Genomic DNA, 18,082 nt, shown 5'->3' with positions numbered 1-18,082 from the left:
TCAACTAACAAGGATCAGAGATGTGCTGAAGGAGAATGATGTTGCTACTGCTGCTGATGGTGATGGTGGTGGTGGTGGTGGTGATAGTGATGATGGTGGTGGTGGTGGTGGTGGTGATGGTGGTGTGTGTGTGTGTGTGTGTGTGTGTGCGCGTGCTCACACAGTTGTGAAGCTTTAACAACCATTTAAGAAGCTAATCACAGTTATGGTCCCCGTAAGAGACACACACTGCTTAATGAAGCCATTCACTGACGCCATTGGAAAGACAACCCCGAGCACATTCTCCGTAATGAACTCGCCTTAGGGATTTCTGTGGTATTCTTAGCATCTGTAATAGCCAGGTCGAAAGCACCCATAATTGGAACCCGGCTTCAGGAGTCCCAGGCACCCTGTAAAGGCAGGCAGAGCCTTGTTTGACTTCAGGGTGATGGGACCAACTCCCTGGGAAGCTGAGGCTCTGCTCCTAACAGGAGCCGCTCTGTGCTCTGTGCTGCGTGCCTGCTAGTGGCCCCTGGAGAAGAGTCTATGGAAAGAGACATGGGAGAAACTGACCCCCGGGTGGAAGGGGCCAGTGGATCCCCTAGATTCAAAGGTCTTGCTTGCATATTCATGTGGCTGTAAAGAGAAGGCCCAGCAGCCTGAGTACAAGCGGTGATCACCCTGCAAACTCAGGAACGATGGTGTCCTCTCCCTCGCTCAGCAGATTATGTGTGCAGTTTTTACAGAGCGTTGACACAACGAGACGAGCAGACATGCTTGTCGGTGTGGTGAAGGGTGCTCCCGCGGGACAGCAGAGAGAGGCAGTTTGGTTTGTAAAATAAATACAAATCAATAAATCTTCCATTCAGAGAGGAAACCTACAAGCCGGGGATGTGGCTCAGAGGAAGAGCACTAGTCTAGCACATAGAAGGTTCCCAGTTCGATACCCAACGCTGTGAACAGCAACAGAAAGAGGAAGCTTTTTGGGTACTTTAGTGGATAAAGTGCCACCTGTAGCCCCAGCTACTCCACAATCAGAGGCTCGAGGGTGGTCTTGTTTTATCCCCCTCTGGAGGGCAGGGGTTTGACATTGAGCTGTGTGAGCTAAAAGCCAGCAGGCCCATGGAACAGGGCTGTGCCCCTCCTAGAGGGTGTTCCTAGGGAAAAAATCTCCACTTGCTTTTCCTGTCTTCAGGACCCTTGGGGTTGATCACTTCCATGCTGACTTCTCCATCAACACAGCCTGAGCTCTTCCTCAGACCCTCATGACCCCTCCTCCTTCAGGGTTTAGGATTCTATTGGGGCTGCCTCAAGAAGTGCTACCTCATCTGGAAAGCACGAAGTTCATCCTACCTGTAAAGTCCCTCTTCCCAGGTGTTCTACAATGCTTTTCTTTCTTTTCTTTGCTATGATAAACACCCTGATCAAAGACGGCACGAGAAGAAAATGGTTGGTTTCAGCTCATGATTCTCAGGTCACACTGAGAAAAGTCAGGGCAAGAACTCTAGGGAGGAACTGAAGCAGAGATCATGGAGGAGTCCTGCTTACTGGCTTGCTCCTCAGAACCTAAAACATCCCCAAGACCACCTGCCCAGGGATAGCACTGTCCCAAGGTTGGCTGGACCCTCCCATATCACTCATCAATCAAGAATACGCCCCACAGATCAATTTGAAGGAGGCAACTCTTCAACTGAGGTTTCCTCTTCCCAGATTGTCAAGCTGACAAGCAAAGCTAGCCATCACACCATATGAGATATGGTGATAGGCTCTGGGCAATTTTTTTTTTGAGGGTGAAGACAGACATTAATCAACCAAGCTTGGTACCTCTCTTCCTGTAGTATTCCAAATTGGCTTCTGTTGCTTGTCACCCGTTGCTGTGCAAATCTGCTGGGTCTCTGAAATGCTAGAAAGAACACTGTTCTTTCTTGTTTATTCCAAAGAACGGGCCCCCTGATGCAGTTCCTAAGGGCAGCGCCACAGTGAGTCTAAGAGGAGCAGCCCAGCGCTTACCTCAGGAGCCTCCCCAAACGTCACATGGCACGAGCAGAAAAGAGACTATTTCTTAACCTGGCCTGTCTGGTTCTTTGGCAGGACACTGAACTCCTGAACACAGCCATCCTCACGGGGAAGACGGTGGCCATGCCCGTCAGGGTGGTGTCGGTGGAGGAGAACTGCACCGTGAGAGACATCTCAGAGCTGGCGGAGTGCAAAGCCATGGATGAGAATGTCATCAAGGTATGTGGGCCTGGCCGGGATCGGCTCCAGCCTCCCAGACACTGGGAGAGTTTATACTAAAGCGAGAGGTCTGAATGGGGTTCAGGCACCCTATATCTGTGGTGGCCTCACTCACCATTCCACCATTACCTCTTCATTCTGCATCATGTAATTGTATTTTTTCTACTCACACCCCTTCTATCCTTGCTTCCTGCTCCTTCTCTTCTTCCTCCCTCCTCTCTTCTTCCTCATTTCCTTTGGTCCTTCCTCCCTTTCTCTTTCCTTCCTTTTCTCCCTTCCTATATTTATTTACTTATCAAATTGAACTGAAACCTATTTATCATCACGAACATCCCTTCTAAATTCTATACAAGGAATGCCTCAGTCAGGCTAAGAACACGCGCATTAACTCACGCCACTGATATTTAAAATCCCCTCAGGGAAAAGAATTAAAACAATCACTTACTACATTCAGCATGCAGGGCAGGAGACCTCCTAAATTTCCTCTGAGATGAATCGGGAGGAGCGAACAACAGAGGATGCTACTGACCAGAGCCAGGAGTGGGTGGGGCATTAGGAGAAGTTGAAGGCCCCACAAAGAATCTTAGTTGGATGAGCAGAGCGTGTCGGGAGAACCATACCACATCTGCTCCATTTTCTAACGGCAAAGAATTCATCTCTCAGCCTGTGAAAGCCAGGTGTGCACCAAATCCAGAAACAAATGCCACTGTGGTTACACCACAAAGGACAACCTTTAGCTCCTTATGAAAGGCTCTGATGTGGAGCTGCCGCGGCCCCCCCCCCTTGCTGATATTTCCAGGAATGCAATCAGTATCTTTGGGGAAATAAGTGTGATCAAAATGAAAATTGCCTCCCGGAGTGAAATCAGGAGGTGGTCATCCTCTAGCTGTTGACTCAGCAGAGCAGAGCATCCAATCAGCAAGAGCTGGGGGAGGTGTGGAGCAGGCAGCCTTGATGGGTAAGAGTGAAGTCCCCAAAGTCGGTCTCAGCTCTTTCCTGAGTCCTGGGCTCTCATATCTGCAGGGCCCGGACAAGCTCTTTCCTGGGGCTTAGCTTTATCTCACCGGCTCATCCCGGGGATTCAGGCTCTAGTCTGAGCTCACCGGTTGTGTAGAGCTCCTGAGTGCCGCTTGGCATGCTGTGGAGAGGCAAAGAAGGGAGGTCACTTGTAACCAGTGTCAGCTGTGCTGTGTGGTACAGAAGGTTGGGACTCGATGGTTTCATTTTGTCAAGACTCAGGGGGCTCTGAGTTTTCGTCCCCATATGACCTGGTGAATCACATTGCTGTGGTGTTGCGTGACAAAATTGGGTTTCTGGGTCAGATATAAAACAGCTACTATGCAGGCAGTTTCCTACATCTGAAGCCTGAACTCCTTCTCATTAGCGGATGCAGATAAAGCCCTTGTCACAAGAGTATGGAGCTGGTGGTGTCCTGAGGAAGGAACCCTGATTCTGGAGAACTCTGGCCCTATGTAAAAGGCAGTAACTGATCCCATGTTCATAAACCCTAAGTCTGGGAGTCCCAGCAGATCTCTTACACTGAGCCGTGCTCTTGGCAGTGTCCCCTAAACAGATACTTGCCAATCATCCAGTGGCCACCAATCCCTGTTGCCTCCTGTCTGGGTCGCTCAGTCTGTCCAGTCTGTCTGCTTGACCCTGTGGGATGAATGGCTATTCTCAAGTCACACATGTACAGATCAGTGTTTCTTCTCTACCCTTCTAATACCAGTAGCTACACACATGTGTAAGAATGACATCCGGTCATCCATACCATTTTTCACCGTGGACCTTCTAATATGAGATTTTTTTTTTAAAGATTTATTTATGTGAGTACACTGTAGCTGTCTTCAGACACACCAGAAGAGGGCATCGGATCCCAGATTACAGATGGTTGTGAGCCACCATGTGGTTGCTGGGATTTGAACTCAGGACCTCTGGAAGAGCAGTCAGTGCTCTTAACCGCTGAGCCATCTCTCCAGCCCCTAATATGAGATTTTTATGTGTATGTTTTCTCATGTGTATGTGCTTAGAGAGGCCAGAAGAGGCCGTTGAATCCCCTGGAACTGGAGTTATGGATGGTTTCAAGCCTTCATGTGGGTCCTGGGACCCAAACTGTGGTCCTCTGTAACAACAGCCAGAGCCCTTAGCATCTGAGCTGTCTCTTTAGGCCCCATCAACTCTTTTTAAATTATTTTAATTAGCATAAAAGGTAATGGGTTCCCTTATATAATTTCTTTATACATCTTATATATTTTCATATGCATGATTACATTTGTGTGTCATTTGCTTGTTCTTATCCAACCCTTCCCCCACTATCCTCCCATCCCCCAACCCCTTTGTTGGTCCTCTTTGTCACTCCAAGTAGCCCTCTCTCCTGCCACAAAAATTTCATCACCTGTTCTTGTTCCCCTCCCTTTAGATCTTGTCCTCTCCTCTTGGTCCCCTTTCTACCCTCATGCCCTACACACATGCACACACATACATGCATACATGCACATATACACAAATATACATACAAGTACACACATAGACATATACACACATACATACACACATACACATACATACACACATGCACACATACATACACACATACATACACATACACACATGCGCACACATGCACACATACAAACACATAATCTATTTACAGACATACATGCACATATAATCTATTCATAGTCATTCAAGAGCATACACATAGTCTATCCACAGACATACATGGACACACATAATCTGTTGACAAACATACATGTACACACATCCGTGCATTTACATACAGTCTATTGACAGGTACACACATATGTACACATAATCCATGTGCATACAAATAATGTATTCATAGACATACACTCACATATTCCATACATACACATAATCTAGTCAAAGACATACACACATGCATACAGCATATAAACACACTCAAGCCCATTTCTCTGGGTCCCAGACAATCTGTGAGACAGTATCCCCAGTTCCTTTTGTGACTTCTTCATGTGTTTATAACTTTAAACACATGTGCACACAATTAAGTAGATATGTGTAAATACACTACACGCCACGTACATAGAGCTTTTCCAACCATGGTTTATTTTGTCATAACAGCCACTTCTTAGAGTCATTGCCCCTGGTTCCTAGCAGTGTACCATGATGAATCCCTCTGCCTGGAGGTGTTGGGAGGTGAAAGCAGGCCAGCAGGCAAGGACAAAGGCTCCCAAGGCCGAGGGCTCTGTCTGTTCTGTTCCCTATCTGTAGTTTCATCAGTGCCTCAGCATCTCCCCGGGAGGACTTCAAATGTTCCTACCCACCTTTGATGTACACTCAGCAGATAAAGGGATAGAGCACTGGAGAAAGGCAGTGAAGCAGCTGGCTCGACAGACACCCAGAACAAGGGTGCGGGAAGAACATGTACGCTGCCTCTGCACTGTCAATGTCTCGGTGGCATCACAAAGTATCGAGCCTGCCACTTTTGAAATAAAGCTGTCTCCCAGTCGGTGACACGGCATGGATCATGTGCCTGCACTTGTCCTGGTTGATCCTTGAATCGTGTGAGCTTTGACAGTGCACAGTTGGTGTCTGCGTAAATCACAGGCTAATTCATTCGGCGAAGATTGACTGTCGTCCCGAGACAGAGGGAACAGTAAATACAGCAGTCGAGGCCCCGCCCTCACAGAGCCCAGCCACTGACAAAGACCAACAGTTAACAGAAACGAGCTGTCCAGACCTTATGCTAGAGAGCACCGGATGACTTCAAACAAGGTGACCTCGTGGGAGGGGACAGTTGAGCCTCTTAAAAGGGGACTAGGTAACACTAAGCTGTCAGCTTAAATTGGCCTATCTATACGTGCTCTGGGATGCCCATGATGGGCTCCCTGAGGAAACCACCTCAGCCTACAGCTTAGCATGTCCTTTTCCATGGGCTCTCTTGACCACAGATTGCTAGGCACCAACAGTGAGAGAGGTAGAGGGTTCAGTATTAAGGAATGGATTCATGGGATTTCCAATGTGGCCTTCTTGACCTCCGGGAATACATGCATTGAGTATATCCCAGGGATTAAGCTGCAAACACTGGGTACAAGTGAGGAGAGGGTAGCGTCACCTCTGTGACACCAGGTGATTGTTCAGGCTCCAGGGCATGGGAGCAGTTCCCTCTGACGACAGCCTTGGTTTGTCCCAGGATTCCTGTTGACACAGGCCATGCATCCCGAAGAGAGCAAAGGTCTTTAGCAATAGCTTTATGTTTCTGGACTCGCAGGTTTGTGGCGATGTTGGGGTGGGGGTGGGAGGCAAACCCCACCAAGCAGGAAGGAGACAGACTTCCTCCCAGAGAGGAAACCACACTTCTGACTATGTTGGTATTAGTTACGTTTCTCACTGCTGTGTCCTGATGTCTGTCAGAAGCAATTTAAGGCGGGGGGCAAAGATGTGTTCAGCTCATGATTTCAAGGAACATAGTTCACTATGGCGAGAGCAGAGGTGGCCAACACTTTCAAGGCCGGCCCTCAACGTCCTGTTTCCTACAGCCAGGCTTCACCTCCTAGAGGCTCTACAACAGTGCCACCATCGGACACATGATCCTGCGGGGAACTTACTGAAACCATGACCCCGGGTGTGCTTCTTGGGTTCTCATTGTCAATAGCCAAGCAGTGGCCCATGCCTGGGATCCCAGCACTTAGGAGAATGTGTCAGAAGAATTACCCCAAATTGGAGGCCAGCACGGATGACGTCGTGAGTTCAAATCTGGTCTGGGCTGCCGAGTGAAACCCTGTCTCCAAACCAAAACGAAGCAAAATCACAGCAACAAATGACAAACAGACTGTCTAGTTCCAGGAGGAGGAGAGGCCAGAGAGCAAAGCAGTTCTCTGAATCCGGAGGCCCTGTGCTGCGGGCCAGCAGGTGACCAGTGGTGATGCTCAGCCATGAACCTTCGTCGAGTTCACTGAATTTTAAAATTCCTACTGTGTGGGTTCAAACTATGCCAGCTAAGCCACAGCTGCAGCCTCCTACTTGTTACTGGTCTGTTCTTTAGGGAGTCTCCATTTTTTCCTAATTATTATTTGGGGGGCACATGCCATGATGTGTGTGTGCGGAGAGGCCAGTGGCCAACTTAACAAAGTCAGTTCTCCCCTCAGCTTTTATATGGGTTCTAGGAATGGTACCCTGTTAGCCAAGCTTCTGTGGCAAGTGCCTTTCCCCACCGAGCCATCTTACCTGCCTTTGTTGTTGCCTCTGCATCTTGAGGATGTTGCTCCTCCCTCCTGGGACCGCTGCGGCTTCTGACAAAGCTTTAGAAATAAACCTCAACCAGGTGTCCTCTTTCCCCAGAAGTAACCTGGTAGTATCTTGAGACCGTTTCGGTGGCGGGATGTGGTGGGTGGACCACTGACATCTAGGGATGCAGAGGATGGTCCTAAACATCATACAAGAAGCGTCTGACAGGGGGTGGGGGATTTAGCTCAGTGGTAGAGCGCTTGCCTAGCAAGCGCAAGGCCCTGGGTTCGGTCCCCAGCTCCGAAAAAAAAAAAAAAAAGAAGCGTCTGACAGCTCTAGTGAGCAGTGCTGAGGTTAAAATGGCTGCCCAGGTGCCAGGCAGACACAAGGAGCTCTGTGTTTGTGTGTGTGTTGTGTGTGTGTGTTTGTGTGTGTGTGTGTGTGTGTGTGTGTGTGTGTGTGTGTGTGTGTGTGTGTGTGTGTGAGAGAGAGAGAGAGAGGAGGAGAGAGAGAAGAGAGGGAGGTTCTTGGTTTGCTCATGTCTCAAAAAGTGTCCAATGTGGTGCCTTAGTTTAGAGGCTGAAGTTAGACAGTGATCCTGCCACACTTTTGCTCTGTCACTTGCCTTTTAAGTGACTGTAGAGAATCCAGCCACTCTGAGTCTCAGTGTCTATGTCTCGTCGACAGAGCTACCAAGACCCATGTGACACAGACAAGCCTCCAAGGCTAAAAGACACAGGCGTATGGGCAGTAGAGATAGCTAGGTTGGTAAAATGCTGGCCTTGAAAGCATGAGTACCTAATTGAAACTCCATTTCTCAGTGTTGGTACAGATGACATTTAGGGCATTTGGCATGAGGGACTGTCATTGGATCTTAAGAGTCTTGACATACAACCCCAGCCACTTTCCCCACTAGCTGCAATGTTCCTCTTAATCATGACAGCCATGATTTCCAGAGAAATTGGAAATGCCTCTGAGGGGGACAAAACTGTCCCTGGTTGGGATCTACTGCATTGAAATCTTGGCTGACACCATGAAGGAATGTGCAGACAACTACAGAAGAATCGCCTGCAGCCAGAAGAGGAAGTGCAAAGGCCCTGTGGTGGACATATATGACATGTGCAAGGCCGGAGCACAGGGACAGAGAAGACACAGAGAACTTAGGAAGCTGCAGTGGGGATGGTAACACGGTGGTGCCAGTGAGTCTGCTCACCAGTTCAAGGAGTTTACAACGTTTAGAAGGCATCTAGGACTCAAAACATTGTTAACGATTGTCTTGGTTAGGATTTCCGTTACTGGGACAAGACACCATGACCAAGGCAACTCTTATAAAAAGACAATATTAATTGGGGGTGGCATACAGGTTCTGAGGTTCAGTCCAGGTGGGAGCATGGCGGCACCAAGGCAGGCGTGGTGCAGGAGGAGCTGAGAGTTCCACATCTTCGTCTGAAGGCTGCTAGGGGAAGATTAACTAACTTCCAGGCAGCTAGGAGCAGGGTCTCAAAGCCCACGCCCGCAGTGACACACCTACTCCAGCAAGGCTGTACCTCCTAATAGTGCCACTCCCTGGATCAAGCATATTCACCACTATGATGATTGTCCTGGGGTACAAATTGTAGATCTAGGTCATGTTTAAGCCACCTTGGTTTCTTCCTTAACTTAACAAATGGCATATGCAAAACCCCTATGTCCAATGGCCACAACCTTGTTCAGGATGGATGTGAATTTGGAACATGCTCTAAAACCCACTAGCCTCCCAGTACACCACAGCTCTAGCAGACATCATCACCTCCCAGTGGTCTCCCTCAACCTTGTCCATATCTTCACCGGGTTCCTTCTTTAGGCTCGTACTATATTTTCCTGGCCATCTGTCCCCTGCCTGAGTTCAGAAAGACACAGCCCATCCTAGCAGACTGGCCTAGGGGGTAGGCCAAATGGACCAGAGTCAGAGCAGCCTTTAGGAAGGGTTCTGGCATGCAGCCAGGCTGGCTGAAGCCTGTATCACACTTGCCAAGGAGCAGTTCCTCTCAGGGCCTGCCTTTCCCTGCCGTCTTAGCCACAGGAATGATGGAGAGACAGCTGGGTCAAGGCTACATACAGTCTCATGTCAGAGTCTGTTAACTTGCAGGGTTGGAGCCGTCTGGGTGAGCTCTGAACTTACGGCTATAAACGGAACTCATCCTGTCTCTTGTAGGCAAGCAACCCTCCACAGCAGGCCTCAGGATCCTCATCTGCAAAATAGGATGCTATCAGTGTGCCAAGCTCCCGTGGGGTTTCTGGAGCTGTAGTGGGAAGGCATATTGCAAGTAGGAAATGAATTCTGAGAGCCACTGACGTCCTCTACGAACAGAGCTGGCTCGTGAGTTCAGGTGTATCCAGAAGCAATTTTTGATCTCCCTATGCCCAGACTCCACTTACACACAGCAGCCGTCACCAAAATAGAAAAAGAATTAGGCCAGGAGTCTGATTATCGAATTTTCCCGAATTTGAAATGTACATTATGTAATCTTGTTTTGACAAGGAGGCTGAATGGGGCTGAGGTTTGCAAGCTTGCCTCCAGCAGAGACATGGAAGGGAATGGTTGGATACTCGAAGATAGGCTCTCATCGGGGATGACTTTTAAGGCATCGTAATTAGTGTTTAGAACAATGACAGACACTATAGAGATAGAAGCCGTGTCTGTATCATGTGAAGGAGTTATTCTTAGAGTCTGAAACTAGCATCACACAAGACTCCATGAGACATGTGAGTATGCTCCCCACACGGTCCCCAGAAGTCAGAAGTTGCTGTGGATTCCACAGGCTGGGTGTCCATACATCTTTAAAGTCCCCAGCGGCTAGAGGATGGTTCCCTAGACTTCAATCAGTGGTTGCCAATGGACACCTATGCTTTCTCCATGGAGGCTGACTCCTAGGGTCTCCCCCAGGAAGCAGGTCATCAGTACCAATCCCCAAAGGACATCAAAATAAGGCAACCAGCTCTGTACTCCCCATTCGAAACCTCCACTACCTAGGCTTGCCCTCCAGGTCCTCATGGCCAGGTGCCTAATGCTGGTCCAATCGCCCACCAAGCATTCGGCTCACGTGTACAGCCCATTGACAGAGATGAAAAGATCCCGAGAAACACAGCCAATGGGCTGGAAAGATTCCTGCAGGGATCAGTTCCTTTTTGTAAGAGAACCTGTTCATTTTGTGTGTTCCCCTCATTCCCACTGCCAGCCACTTAGGACATGATTAATTTGTCCGGAGACGTCCCCAGACATTGGTGACACCGTCAGGAACAGTGAGGACGATGGCTCTATCATGCGTAGCACCTTTGTGTCTTCTGCGTTCTTCCTAATCATTTATATATTCTGGAGAGGCAAGGTTCCCACCCACCCGAGCGCAGAGAGGTAATAAATGAGGAAAGTCAATGGTCTGTAAATTACAACATTGATTAAAGATGTGATTAGTGATAGACTCTAGGCTTGGCTATTATGCTAATATGTTCCCCGATCCCGGACAGCATTTACATGCTAATGATAAGTCTGGGACAGTGGCTGAAATTGCTTCCCATCCTCTCTTAGTGTAGAAACTGTTTTAAACCACTCTTGACCAGTGAGTGAAAAGGCCCCTTCCCGTGGCCCCGCCCAACTGTTCCATGCCACTGTCCACAGCAGATGGAAAGAATTCTCTCTGTCCAGCCCTCACCATCTGCCCTGCAAATAGAAGAGACGAAAGTGGGGCCCAGAGTAGCCATACCTGCTTCTGCAGAAAGAGCAGGCTGCCTGGTCACAACTACCGCTCAGTACGGGTCATTATTTGGTCAGGTTCCCATACCCAGATGGGACTCTGCTCTTTCCAGAGGACAGTGTCTAGTAAGAGAAGATATGCAAATGAAAGTTAGAGCTTGGTGTGGTGCCACAAGGGTGGCAGGTGACATCATTAACTCAGAAATGTCTGCCGAGCTGCACATGTGTGCAATTTGCCGGTGCAAATCAAATCTACATAGGTTGTCATGGGAGTCAGTGACCTAGAAAGGTTAGATTGAGAATTTTCTGGAAGCTTTCAGATTAAATTCCTGTATATATGCCATCGCTACTTCTATATCATTGTAGACTTTCTCTCTCTCTCTCCCTCCCTCCTCCCTCCTTCCTCCTCCCTCCCTCCCCTCAGTTATTTTGGTTGCCTTGAAGCAGATGTATCCATTGGTGGGGATATTTGTTCATCCATCTTCCTATCTGTCTACCCACCCATCTGTTCATCATTCCATCCACTTATCCAGTTATTTTCTGTCTTTCTGTCCACCTATCTACCCATCCATCATATCTTCATTCTACTATCTCAACATCTCCATCCATTCATCCACAAACATTATCAACTCCGCCCTCACAGTTATTTGTCCACCCACAAGTCTATTAAATCCTCATATTAATATATCTATTCATCCATTTAGCCATCGTCCACCTGCCAGTGCATCCATCCATCTATCCACCTAGTCAATACTCATCTATTCTTTCATCATCTACCACTGATCTATCCATCTACCCAGTGATACATCCATCCATTGATCAGCTCTTCTGTATGTCCATGCATCTATCAACCTATCTGTCAATCTACCCATCTAACCAGACAGACAGCCACCTCTCCATCCGTCCATCCATCCATCCATCCATCCATCCATCCATCCATCCATCTGTCCATCCATCCATCAATCCATTCATCCACCCACCTAGTCATCCATTCCCTTCTCCAACCATTGATCTATCCTTCCATCCATTGATCCATCTACCCACCAATCTACTCTTCCATCTGTCCATCCATACATCTGCCAACCCATCTGTCAATCTCCCCACTTAACCAGGCAGTCAGCCATCTCTCCATCTATCCACCTATCCCTCCATCCATCCATTATCCAATTTGTCCATCAACCTAGTCACACATTTATGCATTCTCTCATCCACTACCCATCCATTTGTCTCTATTTTGTCTACTAATCCATTGGTTCACCCACCTCTCTATCCATTTATCCGCCTAACCATTGTCAGCTCTGCCCAACTCCTAACTCATGAGCAGCTGCTATAAGGACCAAACCATGGAGAATGAGCATATTGTACTTTTTCCATCCAGAATATAACGGTTTCAATGGTGATACAGACCCGTGGGACCAATTTAAGTCATATTCCATAAGCTTGCCTATGCAAGACAAGTCATGTTGCCTCTCTATTACTCAATTTCTATTTTCCGTTCATTAAAATGACACAGAGAGAAGCTTGGTCTCTGATTTCAAGGGAATGTAACTATTACTCAGGGTGGGGGATCCTGACCTAATCTCATCATGGCTCCCAGAGACAGCCAATATCAGTGACATGCACATAGCTACTGACCTTGGCACTTGTCATGCCTGCCTGGGAGGGTAGGTGTGTCTGCTGCTGCCTCCTCACTTCACTGGGCTCCACTGTAGATATGAGACTGAGTGTGGCTGTGGAAAGTACACGGGCGCTTCATTGCCTTTGGAACACAGAGGCCAGACCCTTGCAGACTGACATCTCTGTTTCCTTTGTCTGTCTCTTTTCTTGATGAAACAACTTCCAAAAGCAAAAATGGAGGGAGATGGGGGAAGAGAGGGAAAGAAAAGGGCCCAGGAGAAGAGAAGGGGAAAGGCAAGGGCTCAAGCAAAGGCAGGAAGTCATCTGTGAGATCCCACCAATCCCGTGGGAACATCAATAGTACTAATGTAAAGATTCCAGAGGTCCTGGGGAGGGCAGCCTCTTAGGGACTCCTGCCTGCTCAGGCCAAGCAAACTGGGGTGGAAATGTGTCTCTAGATGAAGGACTGAGAACCACAGAGGGCCAATGGGACTGCGTGAGTTGGGAGAGGGACAAGAGACAGAGCACGCATGTGCAGGGGAAGGTGTCAGGCCCCTTGGCACTCTTGGAAGCTGGGCCATCGGGGAGTGGCGATGTTTACTTTCTGAACAGACATCAGCCTGCATCCTGCTCCTGATGGTCACCACATGCCCTGTGTACTCAGGTTTCAACCCTAGCTTCAGTTCTCTATGGATTCAAGTTCACGTGGAGATCGAAGGTCCTGACCTCAATTTGTTCTCAGCTTTCTATTGCAAAGGCAACCGCAGCCTGGGAACTGGGAACTGGAAAATATTGTACTGCTTACCCCTTAGATGGGCAATTCTGGGTGCTCTCACGAGACGCCAAGAGACTAAACCCTGTAATCCCAGAAGCGGTGTGTGCACCTTCTCGCTGGCTTCTCTCTTCCTCCACATTCCCTGGTCTCCTTCCCCACTCTTTTTCCTTGGGTTCAGTTTCCCATTAAGCCCATGATGCTGAATCTGTGTTTTGGGCTCTGCACTAGAAGCAAGTGGTAATTTGCAATAAAGTAGAACAAACCAGGGGTATAGCAGATGGCTCAGTGTGTAAAGTGCGCGCCAAGATAGAATGAGGCCCTGAGTTCAGATTTCCCACACCCAAGTAAAAGCTGAGCCTGGAATGCTAGCCTTGAAGAGGCAGACGTACAAGGACCCCAGAGGCTTGTGGGCCAGCCAGTTGAATCAATGAGTTCTGGTTCAATGAGAGACTCTGCCTCAAAAAGTAAGATGGAGAGTAATACTACAGTGATCCAACTTTAATTTTGACTTTCATGTGTATGGGCTCACATGTTATGTGTCCTCACATGTGTGTGTGTGTGTACATGTGTGTGCACATGTGTGCATGCATGCATGCACATACACTACTAGAGCAAAATGTGGGTTGTCAGCTGTCGCACGCCCAACGTCTCGCCAGTAAGAACGACGCGCAGCAACAGGATTCTTCTGCGAACAAGCCTTTACTGTACAGCTCTCCTGAACAGGGACAGGGGACAGGGGACTACGAGCGGCAAAGTCGCTCGCCTTATATACACAACAGTATGCTAATAATCTCCCAGGGATTGGTGGGGTACGGGTCACCCCACTATCAACCCACTATCACCCCACTACTTGTCCTCCAGGGATTGGCGGAGAACGAATCACCTCACTAGCATGGTACCGCCCCTCATTAGCATATTAACGGCCAACTGACACCAGGTGCAAAAACCGCACATGTGCAGTACCGTTGTTCACCACTGGAGGGCGCCTTACAGTCAGCACGGCCGTGTGAACTGCATCCTCTCTCTCTGTGTCTTCACAGGTCTCAGACCACTGTGACTATGTCTTTGTCAACGGTAAAGAGATCAAGGGCAAGGTGGACTCGGTGGTGAATTTCACCTACCAGCACCTGAGCGCACCGCTGCATGTCACCGTGTGGGTGCCACGGCTTCCCCTGCAGATCGAGGTCTCTGACACGGAACTCAGCCAGATTAAGGGCTGGCGAGTCCCCATCGTGGCCAGCAAGAGGTGAGTCGGGGGTAGGGAGATGTCTCTGGCCACAACACCGCCCACTTGATTCACAGATCACATCGAGAGTGCCGCGTCAGGATCCAGGATCCAGTAGCAGCTGGTCTTCCCACAGCCCACATCTCCCTAACCCTGAGAGCAGGTCATGGCTTCAGGTCCCCTGGCCAGGTCCACATGTTGCTGAGGGGCAGGTGCTGAACCAAGTTTTGTTCACAGTACATAGACGCTTGAGTCCATTGGTAGGAAATGGCTCCTTCCAACAGCAGGCTGCCATCTTTTCCAGGCCCTCAGCCCCCCAGCTCCTGGAGAATAGGTTCAGTATCTCCAAGTTAAATGCAGACTTGAGTTTTGTTCTCCGTGATGACAGCATCAGTTTCTTGGAGAGTGTGATGATGTCTTGCACAGGAGCAGGGGAGTCCCATTGCAGAAAGCCACCCATGATTCTCTGGTGGGACGCTGACTTGTCACAGACAGGATCTTGGGTAACGATTTTCGCAGACCGAGCACAACTCAGCCCCAGGAGGCCCAGTTTCCCACCTCCTTATGTACAGATCACCAGTTGCTTACCAGTCGGTCTCCAGGCTCCCTTCATTTTGAGGGACAAGTTAGCATACTTCAGGAAGAGCAACGAAATGACTCAGTCAGTAAAGTGCTTGCTATGCAAGCAAGAGATCTGAGACCCGTACCTAGAACCTGTGTTTAAAAACTAAATGCTAGGCAGTCAGGCATGGCAGCACATGCCTTTAATTCCAGCACTCGAGAGGCAGAGGCAGGTGGATCTCTGTGAGTTGAAGGCCAGCCTGTCTACAGAGTGAGTTCCAGGGCAGCCAGGGCTACACAGAGACACCCTGTCTTGAAAAACAAAAAGAAACAACAACAAAAACGCTGGGCTTAGTCACAGACACTCGGAATTCATTCAAGGTGGCCCAGGTTGGGGCTTAATGCTCAACCGGCCTAGCCTAATCCATGAACTATGCACCTATAGGAAACCTTGTCTCAAAGGGAGCAGAAAGTATGCCTGAGGATGACACCTGAGATTGTCATTTAGCCCCAGATGCATGCACACACATGTGCCCAGGCACACCTGCACCCATGCAAACATAGATGCACACATGCTTAAAAAATAAAGACAAATGGATCTGTATGTGGCTAATGGCTGCTTATGGGGCTATGTGAGCATAGGAAATGACAGCTGTCTTTCATTTGCCTGGCAGTGCAGTTGAGCCTCTATGATGCCCAGAGATGGATCCCGGGCTCCCCTGTCTACTGAGGTTGAGGCAGACACCCATGCTGTGATCCTCTGTGTTTCTGTTCCCCATGTCTGAGCCAGCACTCTTCCTCCCACGCAGGCCCACTCGGGACAGTGAGGAGGAAGAAGAGGAAGAACAGAGAGGCCGGGGTTGTGCCCTGCAGTTCCAGCATGCCACAGTGCGCGTCCTCACCCAGTTTGTATCAGAAAGTGCTGGGCCCTGGGGCCAGCTGAGCCACCTTCTCAGTCCAGACTGGCAGTTTGACATCACCCACCTGGTGGCTGACTTCATGAAGCTGGAGTCCCCACACATCGCCACCTTGCAGGATAGCAGGGTCTTGGTTGGGCGGGAAGTCGGAATGACCACTATCCAGGTAAGAATCAGGGGCCCAAGAGCTCCATGTCCTTGGCCAATACCATTCTTCCTAAGACCTAGGGGTCCTCAAGGAGTTTGGGTGGCATGAGGCAGGTTCCTATGACCAGCAGTCTCTATGATGGCTCCAGAGGGTGACATGGGAACAGGGGAGTGGGCTTGGACCAGTCTTTCCATTTCTAGTCTTCTCTCACCCATGAGAGCCTACTCTCAAGGGCTATACCCATGTTCTCTCCAGTCCCACTTACCACTTAGCTCTCCAGACTGGCTTCAATATACGAGTCTTGCCTTTGCCCTGGATGTGCTGCTGCTGTGAATGGGGAAGCCTGAATTTTCTAGCTTTCTTCTAGACCCTGTTATCTTGCACAGTCACCAAATACTTCACAATTCTGCATCCTATCACTCAAAAAAAAAAAATGTATGGGATGGTTGGTTCTAGGATAGATGACAGACGGGGATAGGTTTCCTCCACCCCTCAAGTTCCACCTGCGTTCCACCACCCTTCTAGAGTGTCCCTGAAGATGCAAAGGCCATGGTAAATGTTCTGTCACTCCACCTACGGGCTGGCCGTGTGGTGGCAGATAGAAGGGGGGCACTGACATAGATCTGTTATCCCCCCGTCAATCCATGGATCCCTTAGAATGCGATTTCTGCTGCTGCGAGTCAGTCTGTGCACGGCTCTTTATGCATCGAGCCGGCGGGATCGTCAAGTTTACTTAACTAGGCTGCGGGCTGTACAGGTGGCCCATTATCCAAATGGAAGAGGCCATTCCTCGTTAAAATGGAATGGATTTTTGCATTTAGATCCATTTACCAACAGAAATAAAATTTCGGGGAAGGGCTGTCTCACCTGCTCACGAAGGCTCAAGGACCCATTAACAGTGATGGAAGCCTGTGCCTCGTTCTATGCTCAGGATCTCTGGCCTATTTAGGGTAGAGTATGGAAGCTAGAAGGAGTTCCTATGCCTGGAAATGGGTGTGATGGCTACCCTGTGCCCTGCTGCCTCCACAGGTGTTGTCCCCCCTGTCCGACTCCATCTTGGCCGAGAAGACAGTAACTGTGCTGGACGACAAAGTGTCTGTGACAGACTTGGCTGTCCAGGTGGTGGCTGGGCTGTCTGTCACCCTGCACCCCATCTCAGAGAACAACAAGGCCACCTCAGCCGTAGCCACAGCAGAGGAACTGCTGCGTGCCCCCAAACAGGTAGGGGGTTGGGAAGGGGCAAGGGAGGCCATGGGCCCGACTGAGGGGAGGAGGGGAAAGGGATATGGCCAAGTTCAGAGTTACAGGGGATACAAGAATCGGGTCACACAGAAGCCTCTGGGAAACGGGAAGGTTCATCCGTCCTACAGCTGTTCCCAGGGAAGAGACGGCTGGCGGTATCCTCCCCCTTCCACCCCTCACTCCACTCCTATGGCCTCCTTCCTCTTTCAGCTCATTGCTCTCTCCTGGGTTGAGAAGGTGCTGGTCAGACCGAATCAACTGCTCCCTTGTATATCCCTAGTAATCCACAGCCCACAGTCGGTGGAACCTTGCCTGCTCTCTGTCTCCACTTCCCCACCCCAAGCTCTTTGGACCTCCTACATGCTACCTCCTTGAAAAGCTCTTCCGGGATTCTGCCCTTGCCATTCCTCTAGCCTGAGATGTGTTGCTCGTGGCTCGCTCACCT

At 49.4% G+C, this 18,082-nt stretch overlaps 1 protein-coding gene across 1 annotated transcript in view; it reads left to right on the top strand.

Annotated features, from left to right (window-relative positions):
* The window catches only part of Tmem132c (transmembrane protein 132C), a 107,188-nt gene that overhangs the window by 79,447 nt on the left and 9,659 nt on the right, over nt 1-18,082 (top strand). The window contains exons 4-7 of the mRNA XM_032886493.1: nt 2,071-2,214; nt 14,585-14,790; nt 16,140-16,413; nt 17,425-17,616. Coding sequence (XP_032742384.1) covers nt 2,071-2,214; nt 14,585-14,790; nt 16,140-16,413; nt 17,425-17,616 — 816 coding nt within the window. The remainder of the gene's footprint in view (nt 1-2,070; nt 2,215-14,584; nt 14,791-16,139; nt 16,414-17,424; nt 17,617-18,082) is intronic.

This window comes from Rattus rattus, chromosome 16, assembly GCF_011064425.1.
Source record: "Rattus rattus isolate New Zealand chromosome 16, Rrattus_CSIRO_v1, whole genome shotgun sequence".
Lineage (NCBI taxonomy): Eukaryota > Metazoa > Chordata > Mammalia > Rodentia > Muridae > Rattus > Rattus rattus.
Note: the sequence above shows the minus strand (reverse complement) of the source record. Positions and strands in the feature narration are given on the sequence as shown.